Source organism: Osmerus eperlanus, chromosome 1 (assembly GCF_963692335.1).
Source record: "Osmerus eperlanus chromosome 1, fOsmEpe2.1, whole genome shotgun sequence".
Lineage (NCBI taxonomy): Eukaryota > Metazoa > Chordata > Actinopteri > Osmeriformes > Osmeridae > Osmerus > Osmerus eperlanus.
In genome coordinates this window covers 20,579,437-20,599,472 of record NC_085018.1, presented here as the reverse complement: position 1 = coordinate 20,599,472, position 20,036 = coordinate 20,579,437, and the positions used below count along the sequence as shown (strand labels likewise).

General features: G+C 42.1%; 1 protein-coding gene and 1 long non-coding RNA gene across 3 annotated transcripts; both read left to right on the top strand.

The window, feature by feature from the left end:
• The first annotated feature begins 2,945 nt into the window (after positions 1-2,945).
• itih3a.1 (inter-alpha-trypsin inhibitor heavy chain 3a, tandem duplicate 1) lies at positions 2,946-9,361 on the top strand. 2 transcript variants are annotated; one of them, XM_062469563.1, is made up of 22 exons: positions 2,946-3,096; positions 3,350-3,379; positions 3,640-3,663; positions 3,914-4,068; positions 4,148-4,252; positions 4,361-4,523; positions 4,727-4,837; positions 5,014-5,142; positions 5,274-5,390; positions 5,743-5,911; positions 6,026-6,151; positions 6,283-6,464; positions 6,715-6,900; positions 7,016-7,155; positions 7,306-7,466; positions 7,570-7,596; positions 7,708-7,773; positions 7,882-7,995; positions 8,131-8,332; positions 8,567-8,739; positions 8,942-9,053; positions 9,161-9,361. In XM_062469563.1, exons 1-22 carry the CDS (start codon positions 2,959-2,961, stop codon positions 9,297-9,299), a joined length of 2,769 nt encoding a protein of 922 aa, XP_062325547.1. In that variant the 5' UTR covers positions 2,946-2,958; the 3' UTR covers positions 9,300-9,361. The 2 variants fall into 2 exon arrangements, with proteins under 2 accessions (XP_062325547.1, XP_062325554.1); XM_062469570.1 differs by lacking the exon at positions 3,640-3,663.
• Positions 9,362-14,953: 5,592 nt separating this feature from the next.
• LOC134032427 (uncharacterized) lies at positions 14,954-18,335 on the top strand. Its single transcript, XR_009932024.1, has 3 exons — positions 14,954-15,060; positions 15,168-15,243; positions 18,325-18,335. It is a non-coding gene; the product is annotated as an uncharacterized LOC134032427 (long non-coding RNA).
• The last annotated feature ends 1,701 nt before the right edge of the window (positions 18,336-20,036 follow it).

Here is a 20,036-nt window from a genome sequence, read left to right as displayed (position 1 = left end):
ACTTGGGTCTTTCGTTCTTGTCTTTTGTAAGTCCGGGGACACTTGGGTTTGCTCATTCCCGACTGGGAGACTGTGATATTATGCCAAGAAATCAACTCTTAATAAATGAAAATGTTGTCTGACTCCTTTTTGAAAGGGTGGGGGCTTGGCGGCTGTTTTTAAAAATCATTTTAAATGCTGATTATTGCCGGTTGGCAATTACTCAAGCTTGAGGTGCAAGTATTCAAAGTTGAACTGGTCATCTCCCTGCTTTGTGCACTTGTGTATAGACCCCCACAATACAATAAGGACTTCATCCATGAGTTATCTGATTTCTTATCATTGATTGTGCCTGACTTTGATAACCTTTTAATCATTGGGGATTTTAATATTCATGTTTGTTGTCCATCAAAGCCATTGGTTAGCTAGTTTCTACAACTCGTGGACTCTTTTAATTTAACTCAGTCTGTAACTGGCCCTACACATGATCGTGGCCATACTCAAAATGGGCCAGTTGTCCAACAATGGGCACTCCCATGACAGAAATGTGGGTGTTATCTTTGATTCAGCACTAAAATTTGACAAACAAATGAATTATCTTGTCATAGTTTCTTTCATTTAAGGACTGTTGCAAAACTAAAATCTTTCCTCTCTTTCAAGGACTTTGGAAATTGTTATTCATGCACTTACATCTCTCGAATTGATTATTGTAATTCTCTGTATTATGGCATTTGTCAATCATCATTATCACGCCTGCAGCTTGTCCAGAAGCTTGACTGTAGCTTGACTGGTACCAGGAAGAGGGACCATATCTCCCCGATATTGGCCTCTCTTCACTGGTTGCCAGTCAAATATAGAATTGATTTTAAGGTGGTGTTACTTGTTTTTAAAGCTTTACATGGATTGGCTCCATTGTATATCTCAGATCTTCTTAGGCTGTATCACACTTCCAGGTCCCTTAGATCATCAAACCAGTTCCTTTAGCCATTCCACAAACTCGGATGAAAACAAAAGGTGATCGTGCCTTTTCAGCTGTAGCCCCTACTCTGTGGAATAAACTGCCAATTTTTATCAGGTCATCCCCCACCACCGAGACATTTAAGTCTCGTCTTAAAACATATTTTTATTCTTTGGCTTTCGAGTCAGTTTAGGGTCACTCGTGCTCATTGTAATTGTGTTGTTTGTCTGTTGTTCTTATTTGTTGTTGTTTTTCCCTATTTGATGATTTTGTACAGCACTTTGGTCGGCATTGGCTGTTTTTAAATGTGCTCTATAAATAAAAATGACTTGACTACATACCGTTACCGTTAACCTTGCGAGCTAAACAATTTCCGACGACAGATGTAGGTGATAATAGTTTCTGTTCTTGATCAGGACACCGATATGAAGCGAGTTCACTAATCAGCCGTTCAACCGATAAAGAGGCTATGGAGTTAACCATGATCAAAGTAGGCTATACAAAACGGACCCCCCAGAGGCTAAGGTAAGCTTGGTGCATAGAATGCCTTTCTGAAACTAGCAAATCAGAGGGCCCTCACCTTTGTGCTAGTTCAATAGCATATATGTTTATGAACAGTTAACAGCCCTATCAATCCGACTAGCTCAGTGCTTGTCCAAAGCATACAAATTCTAATAGGACCATCAAATCAAAATAATTTGTATAGCCCTTTTTACAAGCCATCGCTCAGTGCATGGCTGCAGCAATCCAACGTGATGCTTTTGGAAAACAAAGGAATATCCTAAACATATTTCGGTTTGCTGAATGCACAAACTATTAAACCTGTCAAATATAAATCGTTAATAAGCAAAAATATTGCTAACATGTGACGCGTAAAACAAAAGCATATGAAACACTAAATTCAAAGCTGGTCAGAACCATTTTAATTATTTTTTAATTATATGCACATGTCTGAGTCAGTATTTCTGAGTCTTCCTCAGAACACCTTACTCTTCAACTGTTGAGACCACTCCTCAAGATGCTAGAAGGTGTGATTGTAATTTTACATTACAATCATTTTGGGACAACAAGGAAACTCCTGTGTTAGCATAACAGTCCTGCTGGTCCACGTGCTAATGTCCAAGACAATGTCTGAGTGACAGATGACAAAGGGGTTATTCAGGTTTTTGCCAATACAGCACTACACTTCCATAAAATACGTACATGGTAAAAATATCAGTAACAGAAATAAGCAATCCCAATGATTGGGGCAAAAATCGGATCTCATCGATATCTTCCTCACAATGAAAACGTTTGTTTTGTGGTGCTCAGGCCGCTTGCTTTAATCCCAAGAGTTGAATTAAAACTGAGGAAATTACAAGAAATATGTTGGTTGAACCATAGTTTTATAATACTTTAATCTGTGCACTCCTCCCCATGCCCCTCCCCCCACCCACCGATAGCTGCTTACTGTACAGTGGGCATGTAGGAAATCTGCATGACCCGCTGTTTACAACTGCACTTATTTGTTTTTTTCATGTATGCTTCATGTTTTGGCTACCCGCACTGTTTTTGGGGCTATCTCGTTGTTATGATCATTTACCTATGCACTTTTGTAAAAGCGTCTGCTAAATGAATACATGTAAATGTAAATGATTTGTTGGAATGTACACCTGGCATGAGTAAACTTGAACTTAGACTTCTCAGTCCCCTAAGTCCACACAAGGTAAACAACATTAATTTCAGCTACAAGAACTGTAAATGTATTCCATTGACCAGTTCCGAAATACAAAGTTTCTGATGTTTTTTAGACTGATACTATTTTAAATAGTGATAATTAAAGCAACAACTTCTAATGCAGGGTTTGTTAGAGTGGAGGAGACATGAAGTCAGGAGTGAAGTGAAGGGAGTATGTGGATGGTGTAGAAAGTGATGATTCACAGTACAAACACACACATAAACACGTACACACAGAGAATGGGTCACCCCTATAAGTGGTGTGGGAGGGAAGGGAAGGGTTGAGTTGGGAGGTTGTCTGGACAATGAAGTCAGTGTTAAGCTGCAGTTCAGTCATGTCTGGAGTGTGGAGCGTGCTGCTGCTGTGGAGCTGTGTCTCTCACTTTGGTCCCATTTCATCCAATGGAGCTCTGATTATCTCCCGGGATTCCATCACCGCACAGGTGACTACTACCATTATCTGCCCGTAATTTAAAACACTCTTTTTATGTTTCTGGTTGTGATTGTGGCTGATATTTGGTTGACTGCTATTGTCAATAATAAAATGAAATGTATCCGTGCAACTTTAGTAGATTTATCATAGTGTCCAATAATTTCTATACATTTTGAGATGGCTTATGAGGTGTGCCTTAATCTGATAAATGAATTAATAAAAATCAAATTCCTCTAGGTTCACCCATATCTTTGTGTTTTCAGGACTCTGATGGTGGTACAAGGCTGCTCAAGGTATTATAGGTTTTCTTTATTTACATACATAAAGTTTCTGCTGATCATCAGACTTTTACTCCTTTGAACATTTGATGTATTTTGAACAGTCAAATCTGTTAAATATATGTACTTCCTGCTCGCAGTTGATTAAATGTTTTTTTGGAGGAAATTTTGGTGTGCTCTATGAAATTGCTTCCCAACTCAATATCAATTATCATTAACATTGGCATACAAACAGTGACAGTTCAATGAACTCAAAAATGTTTATCCCTTTACAGAAAAGGAGTACCAGCAATGAGGGGGTAAGGCAATACTTTGAATCATCTGGGTTGTATTTGGCAATAACAGCACATATTGGTTGTTGATTAAATAAACTCAACCTTGTACTGAATCAGCCACACTGTCCAGCTAGACCCACTGAGGTCATGTGGATCCTGTGAGCAAAGCTGGAGCCATTTGCCTTGGCAAAAATCTTTGCATCAGTGCAATACTTTATGCAGAATACAATACTAAACAGAATGCCCAACCCCTCTCTTGGTCTCTGGAGGACAGGTGGAGGTGTATAGTGTGAAGGTGGACTGTAAGGTGACCTCTCGCTTCGCCCACACAGTCATGACCACCAGTGCCATGAACAAGGCCAACTCTTCACAGGAAATCTTTTTTGAAGTGGACCTGCCCAAGACCGCCTTCATCACTAACTTCAGCATGTTAGTCTCCCCTCGCTTCCCCCAGTCAAGCTGTGTGTGTGTGTGTGTTTGGTTATATGACTGTGTTGTTTGTTCTCAGGGAGATTGAAAGTCAGACCTATGTGGGTGAGGTGAAAGAGAAGGAAAAGGCCAAGAAGCAGTATGAGAAAGCTATTTCATCAGGGCAGACTGCAGGCCTGGTCAAGTGAGTGAAGCAGGCCAATCACTAAACAATTCATTGAACTATAAGGAATGATCCATATGAAACTTTTCTATGAAGAGTTTAGACTAACACAGTGTTTCTCTGTTGTAGGGCATCAGGAAGAAAGATGGAGAAGTTCTCTGTATCTGTGAACATTGCACCCAACAGTAATGTCACATTCACTCTGACTTATGAGGAGATGCTTCAACGTCGTCATGGCCAGTATGAGATCTTAACCCGGGTCAAACCAAAACAACTGGTCCACAACTTTGAGGTCCTTCAACCTTGCTATTCTTGTCTTATTTTATACCCAAACGCAAAAGCGGTTTCTATGTCTTTGGTTTGCTGGAAGAGGGGGTTTTCAAGTCATCATTTAGCAACTTGCTCAACTTGACAGTATATGAACTGAATGGCCTGCAGGTGTTTATTCATGTGTTCAACTATGTCTGTCTGTGGATGTGTTTGTTTCTGGGACAGATTGTAGCAGACATCTATGAACCCCAGGGCATTGCCTTCCTGGACGCCTACGGGACCTTCATCACTAATGAACTGCTCCCCCTGGTAGAGAAGACTGTTACTGACACTAAGGTAAAGGTGCTGTTTCCCAATTAGCAAGCAACAACACAAAACAATATACTGCTCTTTAACTAGTTATTACAATAACCAACTATTAATAAAATACAGGTCTCCAGAATCTGTAAGGTTATCTCATGTTGTGTTTTGTTGATTTTACATTGTTCTTAGAGAGTGTGTTACTCTTTCAGGCGCGTGTGTCCTTCTGTCCAACAATGGAGCAACAGAGGACATGTCCAAACTGTGACAGCACGATGATGGATGGAGATTTCATCATCAAATATGATGTAAATCGAGCTAAAAGTCTGGGAGACATTCAGGTGAGCTCTGTGGATACTGTCTGTTGACCACATTCCAATGTTTCAGCTTTGAGTGAACTTACTATATATCCTAAGGAAATACTATAACATAATAATGTTGATGACCTATCTGATGTACACTCTCCATGCAGATAGTGAATGGGTACTTTGTTCACTTCTTCGCTCCAATGGATTTACCCAGAGTGGCAAAAAATGTGGTGTTTGTGATCGATAGGAGTGGGTCCATGCATGGACCCAAAATGACACAGGTGAGGTTTGTTATTGACCAGTAAGTCAGTGTCTGTCAAGGTGTATTACATGGGCCTGACGTGAGGAGTTGTGAAGCTGGGACGGTCTTCTCTCGTTAATGTGAACTAACAGCTGAAAGGAAAGGATTGCCCATGTGTCTTCCTTCACCCTCTTCAACATTCTGTCCAGTGATTGAAAAAATAAAATCTCAAACCAATGTTTAGGTCTATAGAACTAATTTCATCTTTCCAGAATTAGTATTTTGTTTATCTGGAATTAGGTTATAATGCAGTCATTGTGTTCATGTGTGTATTGGTGAATGCGAGTGAAGAGTAAAGGGGTGTTATGACTTATTTGTGAAACATTCCATAGACAATAGTTGCACTGCAGACTATCCTCAGTGACCTACATGAGGAGGACTTCTTTGGCCTGGTCATGTTTGACGACAAAATCAGTACATGGAGGGATTCTTTAAGTAAGGCCACAAAGCAGAACGTGACGGACGCAAAGTTGTTTGTTGCAAACATACGTGAATATGGATGTGAGTACTAGTTTCCTGATGCAGTAGTTGCACTTAATGAAGGTACATATCTATCAACATGTCAGCTCATCATGAAAACAACATCCCTGATCCTGTGTCCTTCGATCCTCCCAGTGACTAACATAAACGATGCAGTGCTGAGGGCAGTGGACATGTTGGTCAAAGACAAGCAGAATAACTTGTTCCCAGATAGGAGTGTGTCCATGATAATCTTACTGACTGATGGAATGCCCAACATAGGTGAGTTAGGATCTCCTCGTAAATTATATAAAATTAAATCTGATTGTGTTTTTTATGTGTGTGTGTGTATGAAATATGTTCTTGCGCATATGTATGGATGACCAAATTTGTCTGTGTGTGTTTGTGTACAGGAGTTCGGAATATCCCACAGATCCAAGAAAATGTAAAGAACGCTATCGCTGGGAATATGTCTCTCTTCTGTCTGGGTTTTGGGAACGACGTGGACTACTCCTTCCTGGACGTGATGGCCAGGCAGAATGAAGGAGTTGCCCGGAGGATCTACGAAGCCTCGGATGCCACTGTCCAGCTCCAGGTGTGTTCCATTGCTCTTAACACACTTTCAGAAATCTCTAGGATATTTTGTGATACTGTGAATCCTTACTGAATGGGTAAAACTCACATGTTAGTTTTCAAATATTAAATTAAATTATTAGTTAATTATTATTAACTATGTCATTATTCTAGACCTATTCAGTGGGTTCATGTCAGTCTATATTAATCTTATTTTGGTGCAAATTTTCTTTGATTATCAGTATGTGTATTTTTCTGTCTGTGTCTGTCAGGGTTTCTATGATGAAGTGGCTAGTCCCCTACTCTCAGCAGTGGACATGCGGTACCCTGATAACATTGTCAACTCCCTGACCACAAACCACTTCCCCCAACTGTTCAATGGGACTGAGATTGTCGTGGCGGGCCGACTGAATGACAATGACATCGATAATTTCCTGGTGGAAGTATTTGCACAAGGGGTAAAGAAAAAAATGGACTTTGGTTTAAATCTCCCCATAATTCCATTTGGAAGGCTTCCAAATTTTTTTTTTTGCAATTCCACTAGTTCCACTGCTTTTTTCTGTGTCTCTCAAGAGTGAGAACGACTTCCAGGTCCAGGGTCAGGCCAGTGCCCAAGAGTGGGACGTCCTCTACCCAGAGCAGGAGTACATCTTCGGGGACTTCACAGAGCGCATGTGGGCCTATCTTACCATCCAACAGCTGCTGGAGAAGAGGTCCGTCTGTTGACCCTGTAGTATCTTTGAGATCTGGGCATGCTTTTTAATAGACCCATAGTTACAAATATCTTACAATAGGCAGGTCTTTAAAACAACTGCCACATACTGTACAGATATGGTGTTATACATATTTGTGTCATCTGTCAGAGGAAGTGGCACTGAAGAAGAGAAAAGCAACGCCACAGCCCAGGCCCTGGAGCTGTCTCTCCAGTATAGCTTTGTCACTCCCCTCACCTCCATGGTGGTCACCAAGCCTGAGACAGAGGAGGGACCAGTAGGCCCCTCCATTGCAGACAAGCTGACTGAGGGTAAGAGACCTGAAATGGAAGTGGGAGTAGTGAACTGTACCTGATGTGTTGGAGGGGAAACGTGTGTGAAGGGGAACTGATAAATGTTTCCATTTCATGACAGAGGAAAGACAAAGAATAGAGAAACGAGGTAAGAAACAAACCCTGAATTTGACCAAGTTCCTTGGCCAAGATGAGGACAAATCATGTTCATATCTTTTAATGCAATATCATCCCTGAAATCCCTTGGTGGTTTGATTAGGTTATCTTGCACCCAGCTTGGTGAGTTATAACTCTCGCCCATCATTATCATCACCAACATACTTTGGTAAGTCACCCCTGCTCCAGAATCAGTGTCAATACCTAAGATCTCTAAAAAGTATGGAGATGTAGATCACAATCTTGTGACTCTGACATGTTTCTGTCATTCCTACAGTGGATGGAGACCCCCACTTCATGATTGAGCTGCCAGAGAGGGAGGATGCGCTGTGCTTTAACATCGATGACACACCAGGGACCATCTTGAATCTGGTGAGGGACCCACAGTCAGGTGAGCTCTTGGACTGAGATGTACACTGCCAGTAGAACATGTACTGTTCAATTGAAACTGTTAATGTGTCTTTAACAAAACATACTTTCTTCAACTGTTTTTGTTTGAATATATCCTTCCCATGTTGCTTTGCAGGTCTTCTTGTTAACGGGCAAACAATTGGAGATAAGAAGGTGGCTCCAGATGGCAAAGTCAACACCTATTTTGGGCGTTTTGGCATAGTCCACCCAGGACTAGGCCTGAGACTGGAGGTGACCACTCAGGACATCACTGTGTTTCAAGATGTCAAGCAGGCCAAGCTGCTGTGGTCCGACACCGCCACTGTCAAAGGACCCACGTGAGTCTGTCTGTTGAGGTTGCTCACATGGAGCAAGAAACAAGTTTGTGTCGGCTGTGCTATTTATATGTTTCCTGTTTAAAAATCCTAGCAATACGATATTGTCATCTGATATCACAATGTAATACTTTTATATAAATAATTAATTGAGTCACGCTGTCTTGCTGCATTCTTAGTTACACAGCTCTCTCTACTTTTCTCCTCCCCATCATTCTTCTTCTTGCTGTTTACCAGTGTGGACTTGCAGGTGACAAAAGACCGCAGTCTGATAGTCACCATTAGAGATTCAGTGAAGTTTGTGGTCCTCCTTCACAAGGTGTGGAAGGGGCACCCCTATCACCAGGACTACCTGGGCTTCTACACCCTGGAAGAACACCTTCTCTCTTCCAGGGTCCATGGCCTGCTAGGTACACCAAATCACACTGCAGTACTATAGAGTACTATATACCTGTCCTCTAATTTGCAACGGGAGGGAGGATCAGTGCTGATCCAATCTCAAATCGCATACATTTGGAATTGTAACTTTTAGTAGGTATACCTCTTTTGCTGCACAAAGAGCTTTGGTTCAGAATATCTAGAAAAGTCTGCTGGCGTGTGTGCCCCCTACAGGCCAGTTTTATCATGGGGTACAGTTTGAGGTGAGGGACCTGCGCCCAGGAGAAGTCCCAGAGAAACCAGATGCAACCATGTTGGTGAAGGGAAAGGAGCTCAATGTGACAAGGTAGGGTAGATGTATTACACTGTATATCAGTGCATAAACATCTACTACCACACAAACTCCCACATTCATATTCACGTCAATGCCCCTTCCCTGTCCTCTATCTACAGGGGGTGGCAGCGGGACTTCAGGAGAGATCTAAAGAAGGGTGAGAAAGTTCCCTGCTGGTTCATCCACAACAACGGAACTGGCCTCATAGATGGAGATATCTCAGACTACGTTGTGTCAGGGGTCTTCAAGGCAATTTGAGATTAACCAGCTCACTCTCAGTCCCAGAGGAATTACATTTACATTTAGTCATTTAGCAGACGCTCTTATCCAGAGCGACTTACAGTAAGTACAGGGACATTCTCCCCGAAGCAAGTAGGGTGAAGTGCCAACCTTCTGATTACTAGCCCGATTCCCCAACCACTCAGCCATCTGACTCCCATGAATTGAGAATCAATCAATACAGAACAAATGCTGCACTGAAGATATAATACACACATGATACACCATAATCATAATAACAAGAACAACTGTAATTCATCAGGTCAAGTGAAACAATTACCGTATGTTTGGGGAAATACCAAATAAATGAGTCATAGACCATGAGGGTGTTTTCCTGATTCACATTTAATTCATTTAGCAGAACCTAGTATGCAAAGTCATGTACAAATAGTGCATATAGAAATTACAGCAGAATATGAAGGATCAGAAGTACGTAGCTCTAGTTAGACAGTCAAGGAACAGTCTACTAGACACATCGCGAAGAACACACATCTCATCTACCGGTACTATCCTACTAGGCCCGGTGAACATAAAATCATTCTACAGTGCAACAATTACATTTTAATCAGCCTACTTAAATAGAGTGCAGCAATAACCTCTTGGTTACAGTAACTAGCTAAATGAATGTATGGTGTACACAAATAATACAGTGCAATAAACATCTAAATTCGTCTTACGTCTTCATTCTTCTTACCTCATTTCAGAAAATCTGGCATAAGGTTCAAAAGAGTGTGGATGTACCTCCAACTTTGACTCAATAGTGGTGCTATAGTGCTCAAGGGGTAGACATCAAACTTGATGAAAGGGATCATGGGACTGTCACCAATGAATGTGCCAAATTTCGAACTGCAGACCCCTCTTCAGGCCCCTCAGACCTCTGTCTTCAGGCCCCTCAGACCTCTGTCTTCAGGCCCCTCAGACCTCTGTCTTCAGGCCCTTCTCATGCAGGGGTCATTGCCCCTGTTGATTGGAGGATGTATTGGAGGCCTATTGATATGAATAACTTAGACTCCGTTGAACTTCTGCGTTAGCATAAATCAATAGTGTTTAACAGCGAAATTTGCATCGTCAAATACTGTTGATTTTAAGTTGTATTATAGTTATTATTTTATGTAATTCCTACATATCCCCAGGAATAACTATTAAACCATATTCTAGAAAAAATCTACCGCCAATTTATTCAAACTATGGAAGCGTACCTCTCATGTTCAAATCCCATTGGTTTAGGGAATTGGGGCTTCAGGAAATAGGTCATACTCAAACCCCATTGGCTCGCAGAACTAGGGGTCTCAACAGGGAGGTCATTCTCAATCCCCATTGGTCACAGACCTCTCGGGGCCTGAAGAGAGAGGTCAAAGAATATGTTCAAGACCAAAGTAAAAACGAAACACCACATCATCAAATTGCATCATTCCACTATAGTTGTTCAGATCGGTTCATTAGTGCCTGCTATGATAGTTTACAGCAAAGCACACTTTTGTTATTCTTAGGCTATTATGTTAGGTTATTATTCCCTCCCCCAGTTTTTGCACTACATGAAAGGTGTCTAATGTGCTTCTCGTTCTCGATTGCCCTATGCTTTGAAGGTTTTGTTGTAGACAGTTTATGATATATATTTATAATATTCAAGTTTTTGTGGTGAAATATGACTCTCAGAAATTAATGGATGGATCAGGGCTAGGGTTAGAATTATAGACTGCTGGGACCTTTATTGTTGGTCTGACCCTGTTACCAAACCTCCCCTGACCTGTCTTGAGGTCAGTCATAGCCCAGCACCAATCCCAACCCTGACACTTTTGGTATTAGGGCTAGAGTTAGGGTTAGAGCTCCAGACTGCCGGGGACCTTAATCGTTGGTCTGGCCCTGTTACCAGACCTCCCCTGACCTTTCTCGTAGGCCGAGATTTAAGGTTAGCCATAGCCCAACCCCAATCCCAACCCTGTCCCTGTTTTTAGGTTTGGGAGATTAGGGCTAGGGTTAGGGTTAGAGTTCTAGACTGCCGTGACCTTAATCGTTGGTCTGACCCTGTTACCAGACCTCCCCTGACCTTTCTTGCAGGCTGAGACTTGAGGTCAGTCATAGCCCAGCCTCAACCCTCACCCTGTTTTTAGAGTTGGATCAGGGCTAGGGTTAGAGCTCCAGACTACTGGGGACCCTAGTAACCTGGGCCTCTTATCCTAGTCCACATACATATATATTACTAAAAAAACTCATTAGATTGCATGCCAACCTCTTGCATGCTCTACTACATTTTATTTTATTAGTTATAAATAATGTGGGTGGCTTCCTTACTTCATTCATGTTTTCATAGATTATGTACTGGAAATGTATAAAACATTTAAATAAATTATCCCAGTACTAAGGTTTGGGTGCAGCGGGCCAGCAATGTGATATGAAACCGGGCACAATGAGTGTCCATGAAGTTTAATAAAAACAAACATCATAAATTAAACATAGTGAATCAGACACCTCATGGAAATATTCCCCTTGATGACTTGTAACAGGCCTGGCTTGCATAGGGTATTAGATGTGTAGGACCCACAAAGCTCTCCTTCATATGAATGACTCTACTTTACCTTTTCCCCCAAGAGTCAGCAAAGTTAGTCTCTGTAAGAATTTTGCAATCATACGTATATTTGTATATTTGAGCAAGTGTCAATAGCTGCTTACTGTAAACACAGCAAATCCCTTGTGAGATCTGAAAACACACAGGAACAACACAGGCTGTGTTCAGATTTGGGAATGGGAGGTGAGCAGCCATACAGTTACTTTATGTTTGGGATAAATGTGTTCTATTCCATACTTCCAGTTACATTTACATTCAGACATTTAGCAGACGCTCTTATCCAGAGCGACTTACAGTAAGTACAGGGACATTCCCCCGAGGCAAGTAGGGTGAAGTGCCTTGCCCACGTCAGTTGGCATGACCGGGAATCAAACTGGCAACCTTCGGATTACTAGCCCGATTCCCTCACCGCTCAGCCACCTGACTCCCTTGTCATACAACTGTAAAATCCATTACTATGAGAGGTCAAAACATAACAGAAGACAGTAGACTGAGAAGAGCTTGGTGTCCAAATTACCAAGCAACATTGTTTTTTGTTGCGAAAGGTGAACGTGCAGAAATACAGTGAGGAAAATAAGTATTTGAACACCCTGCTATTTTGCAAGTTCTTCCACTTAGAAATCATGGAGGGGTCTGAAATTGTCATCGTAGGTGCATGTCCACTGTGAGAGACATAATCGAAAAAAAAAAATCCAGAAATCACAATGTATGATTTTTTCACTATTTATTTGTATGATACAGCTGCAAATAAGTATTTGAACACCTGTCTATCAGCTAGAATTCTGACCCTCAAAGACCTGTTAGTCTGCCTTTAAAATGTCCACCTCCACTACATTTATTATCCTAAATTAGATGCACCTGTTTGAGGTCTTTAGCTGCATAAAGCCACCTGTCCACCCCATACAATCAGTAAGAATCCAACTACTAACATGGCCAAGACCAAAGAGCTGTCCAAAGACACTAGAGACAAAATTGTACACCTCCACAAGGCTGGAAAGGGCTACGGGGAAATTGCCAAGCAGCTTGGTGAGAAAAGGTCCACTGTTGGAGCAATCATTAGAAAATGGAAGAAGCTAAACATGACTGTCAATCTCCCTCGGACTGGGGCTCCATGCAAGATCTCACCTCGTGGGGTTTCAATGATCCTAAGGAAGGTGAGAAATCAGCACAGAACTACACGGGAGGAGCTGGTCAATGACCTGAAAAGAGCTGGGACCACAGTTTCCAAGGTTACTGTTGGTAATACACTGAGACGTCATGGTTTGAAATCATGCATGGCACGGAAGGTTCCCCTGCTTAAACCAGCACATGTCCAGGCACGTCTTAAGTTTGCCAATGACCATTTGGATGATCCAGAGGAGTCATGGGAGAAAGTCATGTGGTCAGATGAGACCAAAATAGAACTTTGGGGTCATAATTCCACTAAACGTGTTTGGACGAAGAAGAATGATGAGTACCATCCTAAGAACACCATCCCTACTGTGAAGCATGGGGGTGGTAGCATCATGCTTTGGGGGTGTTTTTCTGAACATGGGACAGGGCGACTGCACTGTATTAAGGAGAGGATGACCGGGGCCATGTATTGCGAGATTTTGGGGAACAACCTCCTTCCCTCAGTTAGAGCATTAAAGATGGGTCGAGGCTGGGTCTTCCAACATGACAATGACCCGAAGCACACAGCCAGGATAACCAAGGAGTGGCTCCGTAAGAAGCATATCAAGGTTCTGGCGTGGCCTAGCCAGTCTCCAGACCTAAACCCAATAGAGAATCTTTGGAGGGAGCTCAAACTCTGTTTCTCAGCGACAGGCCGGAAACCTGACTGATCTAGAGAAGATCTGTGTGGAGGAGTGGGCCAAAATCCCTCCTGCAGTGTGTGCAAACCTGGTAAAAAACTACAGGAAACGTTTGACCTCTGTAATTGCAAACAAAGGCTACTGTACCAAATATTAACGTTGACTTTCTCAGGTGTTCAAATACTTATTTGCAGCTGTATCATACAAATAAATAGTAAAAAAATATTTTTTTTTTAGATTGTCTCTCACAGTGGACATGCACCTACGATGACAATTTCAGACCCCTCCATGATTTCTAAGTGGGAGAACTTCCAAAATAGCAGGGTGTTCAAATACTTATTTTCCTCACTGTATATCAAATTTCTAGTGTAACAATTCTACTTATATATCTAACATGAAATAGCTCCAAAATAAAATAACTTTTTTTTTCAAAAACTTTTTCTTCAAGCTATCAAAATAAGTGATCTGTTGTTTCCAGGTCCAGATGTTGACCTGTCTTTTGATTATAAATTGCAAGGACATATAAGTCAACTGAGATTGTTTTGGTTGGTGTGTCAGACCTTTTCAGCCTTTTAACAGGGAGATCACATATTCTGACGACAGCTATCAGGTCCTTTTTTCCCAAAATCTTTTCAAACCTTTTTAAGCTGTTTTCTTATCAACTTTCTTTCAAAAATATTTTTTCAAGCTTTAAAAACTATTTTTCAAAACATAAAAAAACTTTTCTTGCTGCACTCTTAGTTAAACAGATCTGTCTACTTTACTCTTCACTCTCTACTTTACTCTTCAACCTCATTCTTCTTCTTGCTATCTACCAGTGTGGACTTGCAGGTGACCAAAGACCGCAGTCTGATGGTCACCCTTAGAGATTCAGTGAAGTTTTGGTCCTTCTTCATAAGGTGTGGAATGGGCACCCCTATCAGCAGGACTACCTGTACTTCTACACCCTGGACAAACATCTGCTCTCATCCATGGTCCATGGCCTAGGTACCCCAAATCCCAATTTAGTACTCAACATAACTGACATCTAGTTTTCTGTAGGAGGGTGGATCAGTGCGGAACAATCCACATCACATATATTTTTTACTTTTAGTAGGTACTGTACGCCTCTTTTGCTGCACAAAGCGTTGTTACCCAGAATATCCCAAAAAGTATTCTGGCTCGCATACTGCAATAATTGAGTTAGTGGCAGGGGGGATGACATCTGTCACTGATCCAGACTTGGTTTATTATTTTAGAACCCATTTTAGCACCTGTGTGCCCCCTACGGGCCAGTTTTTTCATGGGTACAGTTTGAGGTGAGGGACCTGCGCCCAGGAGAAGTCCCAGAGAAACCAGATGCAACCATGTTGGTGAAGGGAAAGGAGCTCAATGTGACAAGGTAGAGTAGATGTATTACACTGTATATCAGTGCATAAACATCTACTACCACACAAACTCCCACATTCATATTCACGTCAATGCCCCTTCCCTGTCCTCTATCTACAGGGGGTGGCAGCGGGACTTCAGGAGAGATCTAAAGAAGGGTGAGAAAGTTCCCTGCTGGTTCATCCACAACAGGGGTGTTCAATCCTGGTCCTCGAGAGCCCCTGTCCTGCATGTTTTAGATGTTTCCCTGCTCCAGCACACCTGATTCAAATGAATGGGTTGTTATCAAGCTCTGTGGAAGCCGGGTAATGACCATTCATTTGAATACGGAACTGGCCTCATAGATGGAGACATCTCAGACTACGTTGTGTCAGGGGTCTTCAAGACCATTTAAGATTAACCAGCTCACTCTCAGTCCCAGAGGAATCAATGCAGCATCTATATACGTAGTCCACAAACAGCACATACCTTCATTAAATAATAACTGTCCTTCATAACTATATGTTCATATAGGAAAGCAAAACAAGAAGACAGAGGTCAAGTGACAATAAAATATGCGATACGTTTAGGGATAGGTCAAAATAATTGGTCATAGACCATAGGGGTGTCCTCTTGATTGGGTTTAACCTGGAAATATTCCAAATAATTCAGGGTATTTGCATTTAGTAAATCTATAGCCTCCAAAATGCAATGGTTTTGGCAAGTCTTAACACAAGCCTGGTTATGTGTGTGAGCAATTGGCACTATAATTTTTTTTTAATAACCAGCCACGCTGGTTAAATTAGCCAGATGGCAGGTCACTTCCCTTCACTAATAGCTTCACACAAGGCTTTAGTGTTTTGAGTGTAGCTGAGCTAGTGCGTGTGAGATTTGTTCTTCCTGTACAGTAGGTTCTGCATGACTCGGACACCTCACCTTTTTGAGTCACAATATAATCTTTATATGGACAATTATTCTCTATGATCCTACCAACAATTAAATACAGTACTACCATCTGTCTGAATATGTGCTTTTGTACTTGGTATGTCTTGTTTTACATTCGTCAACAGGCATAGTTTCTCATCAGGATATGTGTGTGTAGTGTGTGTGCACATGCATGTGTATCACTCACTTTACTTAACTGTTTGCTACAGTGTTTCCCCTACTCTAGTGCTGCAGACCCGTGGCTGCAGCATTAAAACAGGTCATGTCGGAAGTTCATGAGTTGAGAGGGTTTTTCTTAAGGGGATCTTCAGAGGTATGTGTGTGTGTTTAGAGTGGGCTCTCTAATCTACTCCAGATGTCGGCATGGTGATATCAATGGTTTGAGAGGTCCTCTATCATTGTTCTCCATGATAATGAACCGAACTGTAGAAATGATCATCCAATTTAAAAAATGAACCTCAATAATAGTCAGAGAGTCAGGGAGTCAGATGGTTAGACTCCGGCTAGACTCAGCGGTTAGAGAGTCGGGCTATTAATCAGAAGGTTGTTGGTTTGATTCCCGGCCGTGCCAATTGACGTTGTGTCCTTGGGCAAGGCACTTCACCCTACTTGCCTCGGGGAGAATGTCCCTGTACTTACTGTAAGTCGCTCTGGATAAGAGCGTCTACTAAATGACTAAATGTAATATAATATACTGCAGCCTTTGTTCTAGTTCAGCTTCTCAGGAGCAATATTGTCAAAGATTTGTGTTGCTGTTTCAGTTCTAAACCTCAGCCAACAAAGATATTGTCAAGCAAGGTTTGACCAGAGGAGGGCAGCAGAGATCTGTGAAGAATATTGTCACGCAGATCTGTGGCCTCCGGTATTTGAACACAGATATTTTCTGACCTTACCCTTTAAGTTTTATGCCATTGAAACTGTGACTAAAACATATGAAAAACCATTTCAACATTTAATGCCACAAAATGTCACCTAAGATATCAACACCTGAACCAAGCCTAAGTCTGTGTAAGCTGGAGGAAGCTTTGTGATGTACTATAAGGATTGAGGTGCAAAAAGCAAAAATGGTTTCAACAATGATCCTTGTTTATAAAAGACACTTTATCAGTTTCTTACAATTTCAGAAACTTTCCCAGTTACTGTGGTTACTCAACTAGACAACTCTAACATTGTTTCCCATAAGTTATTGTCGCTAACTTTGTTCTGACTCTTCAACCCTGGCCTCACCCCTTCCTCACCTCCCAGGTCTCACCCCCCACCCACCTTGTACTCCCCCTGCTTGTTGTACCTTTGTCCCTGCTCGAATAGTTCACATTGCTGTTGCCGCTGGTGCATGATGCTGGGACTGAGCACTCTTTGTACACACGCGTGTGGGAATGGCGGAATGCAGGCCCTTGGCGTGTGGTGTGCTGTGACACGCGTGTGGCTGCTGACGCCAGCCAGCCTGCCCGCCCGTCTGTCTGACGGTGCTGCTGTTTGGATACACCTGACCGACGTTGACATCTGCCACACACCACACCAAGCGGGCACCGTGCCCAAGGCTTCTCCCCCTATAGTAGTCCATATATCTCTCTTCCTTGTCTTCACCCTGCAGAGCCGACCAGGGAGCCAGGGTCTAAAGGGGACCAGTAGTGAGGTGTAGTTTGATAAACCTGTAGTTTAGAATCATCATTCTGTACTTTTAAGTGCAACATTTCGGGCACTTTGTTGGGCAAGTTCAAAGTACTGGAACGTTGCTGAAATGAAAAGTGGTTTAAAGTGTTATTGTTCATTGAATGAAACTGTTGTTTTTCACTGTTTTATAGGCCACTGTCCACCGTGGCCTATAAAAAAAATTATAATGAGAATTGTGGTGGTATAGTGTGCAGTATGGGACTATCCGTGCAGTGTAGAGTAGTAATGTAGTACTGTACTGTACTCTGCAGTATAACTGCCACCTATCAGGCTGAGGAGGTGACAATTTTAACCTGGTGTTGACCTTAGAAAAAGAGGGCTTAACACCAAGTCAGGAACAGGACTTTCTCAAGTTCTTCTCTCCCTTATCCCTTCAAGCTGAAACAATTAACATGACTGATAAGAGGGTGAACATATTTCTATCCTTTTATCTTGTTTGTTTGTTTGTTTTCCCCTCATGACAAAAGTCTTGTGTCTTCAATGTCACGCCTCTTTTAAATCACTTTGACATCTGATGTGGGTGCTAGGAAAGAAAATCATGTCAGGGAGGGATTGAAAGAGGCAGAGAGAGAGAGAGAGAGAGAGAGAGAGAGAGAGAGATAGAGAGAGAGAGAGAGAGAGAGAGAGAGAGAGAGAGAGAGAGAGAGAGAGAGAGAGAGAGAGAGAGAGAGAGACTGAGTGGGGCCTCATGTTTATCAGAATCAGGGAGTTGAATTCCAGAGACTGGGTTGATAACAGAGAAAAGAAACAAACAAAAACATAAAAATAGAAAGAGCAAATGAAAAAAAGAGTGCGCCCAGACGAGTGTGGTGTGAGAAATAGTAAGGCGCTCCTCGGTCCCCATGGGGCTATCAGGAAAGAGCAACCCACTGGATAGCTGATACATTGTATGTGGTTGGTGTATGTGTGTGGTGTTTTGTCTTGTCAATTTCTCTGTTTTACGCAGGTAATCCAATGTCTACTGAGAGAAACATCTCTTACTGTTTAGTACAGCATTGATGCTGACGTTTAATGTTTGACCCTGAATCGCATCACACCACAGACCCTATTCTACTAAAACAACATGACCCAGATTCTTAACTAAAACTAAAGCTAACATTGTCCCACCCTTTATGAGTCGGAAAATACATGGCCCTAGAGATATGAAACCAACAGTAGATGTTGGGGATTTCAGCCTTCTCCATCTGTTTCAGTTTTAGAATGGTTGTGATAAACTTAGCGTGACCCTTGATTGGTCTAATCTCACCCTCTTCTGCTTTGGAAGGTCAGCTGACAGAATTTAGCACCGTGATTGGACAAGAATCTTATAAGGAAGAGAAAATACCTGGTATTGTTTTTAGGGAAACAGGATCCCTGTTAGCTGTTCAGTGTGTAGTATAAACCATGGCAAAGCTTCAAAATAAGTGTTTGGGACAAGGATCTTCTGTACATCTTATTCAGACATAGTTGTTTTCCCAAGCAGGGCACAGTCAATTTATTACAGTTTGCCCTTTTAGGTATATGTGATTGTAAATCCACAAAGTACCAATTGTGCATGTAGATTTAGCTGGCTGCAATATACCTTCTTCCTCCTTTTGTGGGTAAATAACTATATACAAGATCCCGGCCTTGCCTCTGTGGGTCTTCACTAGTAAACATGGTCTTTTCGAAAAATTGTCAATAGATGGCTGGAATGGGGTTACATTTTATTGTACCATTAAGCTGACGAGATAAAGCCAAACTATAGTACATCTTATGAGTCAAGAACTTTTCAACCCGGAACTAGTCCCTCCAGGGTGCCTGTTGATGATGTTTGGAGGGTTTAGCCTGGCTAGATTAGATCACAGGACCGCTGTGTTTGTTTGTTTTGATTTGGGAGGGGCGAGGGTCCTGAGGGATGCCTCCTCACCACCCCAACCCCCTCAGGCCGCACAGTCCACTGGAGCCCATTGACCCCCTCCTCACCCCACGATACCCAAAGCATTCTGGGGGAAATATATACGAGAGTGCCATAGCTTACAGTCCTCTACCAAATCACAACCAGACCCTTCATTCTGGAGTAGCCACCCAGGGAGGATGCCTCTAACTCTCTTAACCCCCAGATGAAGCTCATCGCAGTGGGGTGATTTCCCTTTCATCTGCCTGTGGGTCACAGCCAGCAGACACTCTTGGTTTGGGGCGGCCAAGTTCTCATTGCTAGATGGAGAACATGGCTGTGACCTCCTCGGCATTTTAACATGTCATACAGGAAACTTATGAGAAGAAATTAGTATATCTTACTCATTTGTAAAAAAAATGTTGAGATACAGAGTTTTTTCTTCTTCTTGATCTTTTATTTATCTGTGTATAACCTCTGAATCAGGGTAGAGAATAGTGTCCTACCCTCTGTTTTCACAACTTTCCATACATCCG

Excerpts from the sequence above, each read along its gene's own strand:
- itih3a.1 (XM_062469563.1), top strand. The coding sequence starts at position 2,959 with ATGAAGTCAGTGTTAAGCTGCAGTTCAGTCATGTCTGGAGTGTGGAGC. Across the intron at positions 3,664-3,913 it reads GGAGTACCAGCAATGAGGGG|GTGGAGGTGTATAGTGTGAA; the intron begins GTAAGGCAATAC and ends TCTGGAGGACAG. Across the intron at positions 4,524-4,726 it reads AACTGGTCCACAACTTTGAG|ATTGTAGCAGACATCTATGA; the intron begins GTCCTTCAACCT and ends TTTCTGGGACAG.